The sequence below is a fragment of the Tenrec ecaudatus genome, chromosome 8 (assembly GCF_050624435.1).
Source record: "Tenrec ecaudatus isolate mTenEca1 chromosome 8, mTenEca1.hap1, whole genome shotgun sequence".
In the NCBI taxonomy this organism is placed as follows: Eukaryota; Metazoa; Chordata; class Mammalia; order Afrosoricida; family Tenrecidae; genus Tenrec; species Tenrec ecaudatus.
In genome coordinates, this window is record NC_134537.1 from 47,825,451 (window position 1) to 47,834,207 (window position 8,757).

The window sequence follows — 8,757 nt, forward strand, 5'->3', positions numbered from 1 at the left end:
TCTGGAAAAGCAAAGAAAGTAAACTTTTTCATATTTGGATGATAACTTAGTCTTAGTTATCAATAACTTAGTCTTATTGATATTATTCTAGGAAGATGTGCTTAGTTGTTAGCCTCAAGCCTCTCCAAATGACCAGTACATGAAATGTTACAGTAAAAGTAACCGTTCTCACCTTTGTTTAAAATGGTGCAACTTTCTTAAAGTTGGTGCACCTGTCAAGTTTGGGGATACCAATTCTGACAAAACTGCTTTTGTAGCTGCTTAAACTCCTCTTTCCCGTGTTCTGTTCAAGGCTCAGGTAGTGATCGCAGCTAAAGTGATCAAGGCCTATTGGAAAGCACTGAAGTCAGAGGTCATGTTTTCAGTCCACTGATTCTGTTTTCATGGAATTTAAGACATTTAATTTGAGAAAAACATTGTACATGCAGGGATATGCACAGGAATGATTATATAATAACCAAGGAGAACCAGTATGATCTGATTCAGTATGTTGTGGAATTTTTATCTCAAGGCAACCATTTAAAAAGTAATTTTGGAAATTTGTGGGCATTATGGAAATAGTCATCTCAGCTCATGTGGGTGAAATCCAGAAATCTAATCAACCATGTTGATAACACTGGCAAAATGCGTGTTTGCAGGTAGACAAGAATAAAATACAAATATGTGAAAGCAAAAACATTTATGTTAAATTGTAAGGTATGGCTGTTATATTCGCCAGATATTTGTTTACATACTTCTGTGTCTGGAGGCATTACAGTTTGATCACAGCGATGGTAGACATGAGAACTTCCTGACAAGCACACATGCTGAATAGCAGTACAACTTCTCTGTTTCCACACCCCCAGGGAAGTATTGAATTTATTTGGGAGACCATCCATCTGGACAACCTAGAGCAATAAATCTTTAGAAATTATAGTGTTCCTAATCAAACATGAGTGGAGCCCCTTCGGCATTGAGCCACTAACTTCAAGATTAGTGGTTCAATTCCACCAGCCACTCTGTAGGAGAAAAATGAGCCTTGGAAACCCTCTGGGACACTTCCTCTCTATCACAGCTAGTCAGGAGAAGTGCACATAAAATAGCGTTAGGGAGACGGGAAGGAGAGAGAGGTAATAAAGGAAATGTGAGAATGAAAGTAGACTGAAACTTCCCAGGCATACGTATAAAGTACATGCAAAACGCAAAAGGCTTGATATCTCTGAAGTGTATTTTCTTTACTAATATGCCAACAAAAATTTTAATGAATTATGTAACTATTGAGAACTTGATGTTTAGAGCAAGCAAAGACCTAGACCACGGGTCCTCGAATTTTTTAAACAGGGGGCCAGTTCACTGGCCCTCAGACCCGTTGGAGGGCCGGACTATAGTTTAAAAGAAAACTATGACCAAATTCCTATGCACACTGCACACATCTTATTTTGAAGTAAAAAACCAAACTGGGCAAAAACACCCGGCGGGCCAGATAAATGTCCTCGGCGGGCCACAGTTTGAGGACGCCTGAGTCCTAGACTTTTATGTTGATTAGTTGTAATTTATTTAAATTTAAATTCCACCTATTGCTTACTGTTACTTACCCAGCACCATCGAGTCAGTTGTGACTCATAGCAACCTTAAAGGACAGAGTAGAACTTCCCAACTTTGGGTTTCCCAGACTAAATCCTTCCAGGAGCAGAAAGCCTCGTCTTTCACCCACAGAACAGCTAGTGCACTTGAGCTGCTGACCTTACAGTTAGCAACCTAATGCGTAACCCAGGATATCACCAAGGGCCCCTTCATGCCAGTGACCTGTGTAGCCAGCGGCGACCATGTTGAACGGTGACGATTAAACCTTTCTCTCATCACAGAAAGTTCCGTTGGCTCTAGTGCTCAGCCAGACAGTGAGCATTGCTGTAAATTAAAAGACCTCTAAGTTATGTAGAGCCAACACAAAGTCATGAGGGTGGACAGAGCCTTCAATGTTTCTCCTATGCTTCCCTCTGGGCATTCCTCCCAGCCTATTGTTTTCTCCACTTGTTTAAACCCTTTGTTAACATTTGCTAAGGTTTAAATAAAAACAGGCTGGGAGGGATGTCAATTCAGAGGGACTGACCATATAGGATAGAGTGGAGCTGCCTCCATAGACTTTCCAAGGCTGGTGGCACTGTGGAATAACCATTGGGTTGCCAACCACAGAGTCAGCAAGTTCAAACGTTCCAGCTATAAATATGTTTGCGTCTAATAAAGGTTTATAGTCTCAGGAAGCCTATATAGGGTCAGTATCAGTCAGAATGTACTCTCTGGCAGTGGTTTTGTTTTGTCTTTACGGTGGAATTGTTTTTTAATCTTTTAAGAGAACAGATTATTAGTTCTTTTACCACTCAGAGAAAAGACTTAAAACACACCAACCTTCTGTTGAGGAGCTAAGAACTTAACCATTGCCTCAACAGGGCTACTTAAGAGATATTTTGAGATATTGAACAACAGTTATTGAACCTAGCGACTCTTAGAGAGCTCTGGAAGTCTGAAGTAAAAAACAACTTACTTATCTGCTCCTAGGAAAATGCATGTGTGTCAGATACAGAATTTTGTATAGAAAATTTATTCTAGAAGAAAAATTATAGCATCATAGCTCCCTCCTTGGTGTGCATTACTGCAGGATTGACAGCCTGTCATATTTACCCCTGAAGTCACTCAGAACAAGATTTGATTTAAAACAAGGACAGATTTTTCTTTGCAATACCTGGTACTAAAGCCATGAAGCATAGACTTTAGAGTAAAAATAGTCGATCATCTGATGCAATGTTTCAGGCCTTCAACAGATTATTAGGATCCCCTCTAGTTGTTTACAGGGGTTAGTCACTTATCTTCTCGTGGCCTTATGAGCCCAAACCCAAACTTGGGTCTTTGTTTCTTATTCTGACCAACAACGTAAAAGAGAAGAAGTCTAGGCCAAATGTCACACCCAGTCATAACACTGGATACTCCCTATTTTGTTCAGCTGTAGAACATAGGAGTGTGAGGAATGCCTTCGGTTCTAAAACAGGGAACATGTCTGGGTCTATTTTTTAGGGTCCACCAGCCTTTCATCGCAAAGGTGGTGAGGCTTCTAGAGAGTTGGCTCTTAGAAATTAGCAGTTTACCTCTGTGCTTGCTCAGTTCTATGGTGAGGTCTTTGGAGAAAGAGTTATGTACAGTACAAGGGACTTTCAAAAAATTCATGGAAAAATTCCATGGTCTCTTCACTTGATTTTTCCACTAACTTTTTGAAGCCTCCTAGTGGCATCCCCAGCTGTTTCTCATAATGTGCAAGGGATGCAGCTTGGCCGACCACAGAGAGAGCGATTTCTTGCCCACTGGGATGGAGAACCATCTAGGCACAATGCTGCGAGAGTAATGTTGTTGTGATTGTAATGGTCCTTACCCCCCCCCGCCCCCTAAAAAAAACACTAGACACATTTAAAGTTTGTTGTAAAGTAGGCTCCTGAGACATTTTGACTATATGATATTGAATTAAATACGTGTGTTAATACTAGATTGACTTATTTCTTTTTTGCCGGCTGGTTGTCTCATGTTTCTATGAAGAACGAAGATGACTGCCCTTGGAAAGCGAGCTGCAGCGGTTCAGTTGCACAAGGTGCCTCTGCCTGTCAGCACTGACCCACATTATTTTCACCACCTCCACCCATTCACCCACTTACGCAGATGGCAGATTGTAACAGGATTCCGAATGTTTCGCAAGTTTTCCCAGCTGTGCACTGTTCATGTAATTTCAAGTGAGCTCGACTCCAACTGAATGTTCCTACACGGCTGATCCCCAGAGTTTCAGGAGCTTGAACAGAAATGGTCTTTGCGATGCACCAAAGACAATCTCTGCCCCACACCAGGATCATGGCTAGGTGTGGCGTAGCTCTCAAACCAGGACCACCTCACAGTGACCCTATTGGGCAGACTAGGACTGCCCCTGTGGATGTCCAATGTCCAAGGCTGTAAGTCTCTACAGGGGCAGAAACCGCGTCTTTCTCCCTTAGCTGCTGTCATTGCAGCTAGCCGCCCATTGTGTAATGTCTCCACCACCATGACTTCTGGACTTAGTTCTCCAAAAAACCAAACTCACTGCCATCGAGTTAGTGCTGAATTGTAGTCACCCTATAGGACAGAAGAGAAATGGCCCAGTGAGTTTCCAAGGTGGTAACTCTTCACAGAAGTAGAAAGGCTCATCCTTCTCCTGCAGAGCAGCTGGTCGTTTTGAACTGCTGACCCTGCAGTTAGCAGCCCAACGCGTAACCATCACACCACCAGAGTTCCTTAGCACTAGGCAGAGAGAAATTCCGGTTTCTGAGAAAATCCGATGTCATAGCATTGGCCCTATTTAAGAAAGCACTCCAGACACAACTTGAAAGGCCACGCACACAGCTCATGGTCTGCAATGGCGGCTGTGAACGTGTCCTTTTCTGGGTGTGACAGCCGCACTCATGCTCTCTTGGGCCTTTTGATTTGCAGACGCTAATGCTGGAGACCGTGGACAGACCAATAACGCCGCTTCTGCATCAGCTTCCAACTCCACCTGAACAGCCCCAGGCCGCCAGCTGCACAGGAAAAACCACCAGTTACTTGAGTGTCACTCAGCAACACTGGTCACGTTTGAAAAGAAAATTAAAGAGAGAGAGAGAAAAAAAAAAACCCGTTCATTTTAGTGTTGAATTTTTTATTATTGTTCTTATTTAACCTTGTAAAATATCTATAAATACAAACCAATTTCATTGTATTCTCACTTTGAGGACGATCCAGGGGGCGGGAGGGGCTGTGGTGAGGGAAGCAGAGCACTAGGACATACACCTCTCTCCCACGACAATCTTTTTTACTCAAAGGTCGGCCATTGTATACTTTAGACAGCGGACTCCTGTCGCATGCCCCTTCCACAAAAGAAGAAAGCCTTGTTCTGTGCTGAAGGCTTTTGAACTTTGTTTTCTGTTAAAGTCAAGTGTAAGATTTTGGTGTAGTGCACAGCTTGAAATTGGTCAGGAGCTTAGCAGGTGTAAGTGTACGGGGACTGCAGTGTCACTTGTAAAATAATCCACATCCTTGGGCGTTTGAAGGCTTGCCTTTGGCATGTTGGTGGTGGGTGTGGCAGACAAAAAGGGGCATGCGTACCATCTGTAACCCAGCGAGGTAAATAAAGTTTGAAACTCTTAAGGGTAAGAGTCCTCATTGACTTGTCAGGTCTGTTTGTTCATCAGCAGCGCTAGTGGCTAGTGGCAGAAAAGCTGGTAGAGGAGGGCTGGCAGAGCTGTGGCCGCTCCGAGGCCGGCTTCCACTGCCTGACCAAAGGGCCTCTGCACACTCCGACCAGTGAGCCAGGGGCTGGGCAGGGTGTCGGACGGGCCACGGGGGCTGCCATGGTCCAACACAAGTGAGTGGGAGGCAAGGCCTGGCCAGGGGCTCTTGGGCAGATCTTACCACTGTGAATGACGCTTTCCAGATTTTTCTTCTAAAAAAGTCGCTTCCCTTGGAAAGATACATTTGAGAGGACACTATCGTTAAATAATGTGAACTGTAAGAGTCTACTGGTTTTTCATGTTTTAATTATTGAGCTTGCAGAAATTGCCATATTCTACATATCATTCTAATTTTGGATCCAAACCTAGAATTTATATCAGCCTTTTTAACCTCATGCTTTAAATTTTTTTATTTATTGATGCGTGTCAGGCCATTATGAGTTTAGATGGTAGGAATGTTGAAAACTACCCATCAGAGTGAAATAAGCAGGCACTTGTACCTGCTAACTCTATAGGAGAGCTGGGTGTAGATCTGTGTGTGTGTATATGGTATAGATACATTTATACAGTGCTGCCTCTTTTACTTGTTTCAAGTCTCCAGTATCAAAAAGGACTGGTCGCAGCATGAAAAGACTGCCCTCTCCCACCCCCATGACCATTTATGAGTTTTTGTTTGCTTTCTTAGCGAATTAGTGAATGGTGTAAAAATCAAAGTCTCTGTTGTTGAAGAAAAAGCAGTATTCCTGAGAAAGCAGGGAGGATTGAAGGATTATGTTTGCAGTGAGAAAATAGACTTTCACAATGAGTTGGTTTTACACTTTAAGGTTGGCATCTATGTGGGCCTTATATACTCTAAAATGAACCTTAGTCACCTTGGTGCTTATGGGCCATTACTTGACCTATGAATCTTTAAGGCACAATCATTTAAAGATCACTTGAGTGATGGCCGCCTTTCTCTCCACCCACTCCCTACCCCACACACCCCTTCCAAGGCTAGCTGAGCCTGAGATTGCGAATGCCCTCCCTCAGCCTCCTCATTGCCACCTTAGGTCATGTCAGGTCTCGCCCTCTGGGGGGTTGAGAAATGTCAACCCTCAGGCAGGCACCCTGCCCTGCGCCCAGACCCCGGCAGCGTCAGTCCCTCCTGCAGGAGTCCGATTGCCTGCTGGAGTGAACCAGTGCCCAGAAGGACAGCTGTGAGCCATCTTGGTTCGCACTCAATGCCGAGCTAAGATCTTAGGTCACAGACACTTACAAAACCTCTAGTTTGTGTCAGAGTTCATGAGACAGGAGACCACACTCAGTCCAACCCAGTCAAATGAATTGCATTCTTCCTAACAGCGTCTAAGAACTTAAGATGTGAAAGCAATCTGTAGTCCAGGTATTCAGTGACATCATTCCTTAAAGGGGTGAATGGCGTGGCTAGACCGTGTTCAGAAAGGAATGGTAGGTCAGTGACAGACAAGAACCAGCTTTCAGACCCAACCATTGGACACAAACATGACTCTGGACTTGGTAGCCACTCGCCAGAGCCCGTAAAACCCAGTGCTCTTTCTGGGGAACCCTCCCCTCCACCGCCACCACCGAATGGGGTCGAGAAGAAGAGGAACCACGGTTCTCGCTGCGCTGTGTCTGGGCCCGGTGGTTCTCCCGCAAGGGTCATGGCAGGCTCACAGAACTCTTTTATACAAGTGAGATCCAGGTCTTGAATATCTTTTTTGTAAATAATAAAAGCTCCTCACCAAATTCAAGCTTGTACATTATATTTTCTTTCGATTTTAAATTTAAGTTTTATTGTTTTGTATGTAAATACGTGGACCCAGGAACTGTTATTAATGAGCAAAAGTTACTGTTCAGGGCAGTGATTCTGTTTAATAATCAGACAAAATGTAGATGAGCTTTCTAAAGCCATATAGTTTTAACTCTGTACAGTAGGTACTGGCCTGTATTATTGTAACAATAACTCTAGCAATGTATAGTGTATCTATATAGTTTGGAGTGCCTTCGCTTCCATGTGTTTGGGGTTTTTTTTGTTTTTTTTTTTCATTTGTTAATTTGGATCAGTTTCCCTGATCCATGCCTCCCTTGCTCACCTCCTCTCTTTATCTAACAGCGCACTCACCAAAGGGCGGCGGCGCCCCTTCCACAGTTACATTTCCGTGTTGCACACTCGGTAGAAAAAGAAGCCGGGTTCAGGATCTCATGTCTTCAAGCCCTGCCTTTGTCTGGGTTCTGAGCATCCGCTTCCCTCCCCCGTAGCAGTGACCAGTGTCGTTTCATGTCCATCCATTCAGGGCCTCAATCTAGTGCCAGGGAGCCCACGACCTGGAGGATGTAGAAGAGACCCGCTGTTCCTCGTGTCTTCCTCAGGCTCTGACCACGAGTCTTACAAACAGCAGATGCCGGGAGCCTTCAGGCTCTCTTGGTCTCCTCAGCCTACTTCCCTCCCACAAGAGAGACACAGAATGGGTTCTTCTCGCTCCACGTTTCTTACTAGTCTCGAGTTGGGTAGCGTCAGTGCTCTAACATTGCTGTAGTGCAATTGCTAGCATCCCCCCCCACCCCCCTGCGAAGCCACCAACAGCCCCAGCGGCCGTAACCATCCCCAACCTCCCACCACACCCCCTCCCCGGCCATTTCCACTCTGATCAATGAAATGCCATTTTAATTTCGTAATAAAATCAGTTTAATTAAAAAAAATCAGTTTAATTCTTACTGCACGCCCAATGTGAAGGCCCTTGGGAGAAACAAAAACAAAATGGTCTGTTTTGCCTCCAAGTACTTACTCCTGAGAAGGTGTTTTGAACTGAAGGAAAGGATGAACTTTACCAAACCAAAGGTGGTTGTTTTGGAAACATCATGTGTTCACTCCAACAACGCAGAGACTGCGTCTTCTTCTTAATGACAGTGTGGTGTCCTTTGGGAAGCCCTACTTTTTAGACATGTGTTTTGGTTTTTTATTTTGTTCTGTGTTTTAACAAAGTATGCCTAACCAATCCATCATCTTGTCTACACCAATGCAGAGGTTTCTGAGAGGACAACGTATCTCTATCTCTATCCCTGTAGATACAAAGACACTGGCGTTTCTTTAGGGCCCATTTCCTTTTCAAAATTTTTTTCTTTGGGGTCTTCTAAACGAAATCTGGCCAATGCCAGACCCCCAGGAATTGGGGAGGGTTGGTTTGTTTCAAACCAAAATTGCATCTGATCCTCTCTGTGTTCGTGATCATCTAATCACAGAGCCAAACGTTTGGATCCCCCATCTAGAAAAATGAGCATCCATCAAGCCTGTCTTGTCTGGCAGAAACCCGAGCCACGGAAAGTGAGACACCAGGAAGCACAGTAGAGTCCCAGATGAAGGGCTACCTTTGAGAGGCTTCAAAAGTATCCCTGGGGTTTGGATGATTCTCACAAAGTTTATGCCCAGTTTTATTCAAGCCTGTTGTTCTGTTCTTTGCACCTCTGCAATAAAAGCAAAATGACAACCATACATAAGGAGTTC

At 44.1% G+C, this 8,757-nt stretch overlaps 1 protein-coding gene across 3 annotated transcripts in view; it reads left to right on the forward strand.

Moving 5' to 3' along the window:
* GSK3B (glycogen synthase kinase 3 beta) overlaps positions 1-8,267 on the forward strand; it is a 200,675-nt gene extending 192,408 nt beyond the window's left edge. For 2 of the 3 annotated variants that reach the window (XM_075556363.1, XM_075556364.1), the window contains one exon: positions 4,480-8,267. In XM_075556363.1, the coding sequence (XP_075412478.1) occupies positions 4,480-4,547 (68 nt within the window). In that variant the 3' untranslated portion in view covers positions 4,548-8,267. Of the gene's footprint in view, positions 1-3,561; positions 4,442-4,479 lie in introns of those variants that run through there. The other variant, XM_075556365.1, reaches the window with a different exon arrangement.
* The last annotated feature ends 490 nt before the right edge of the window (positions 8,268-8,757 follow it).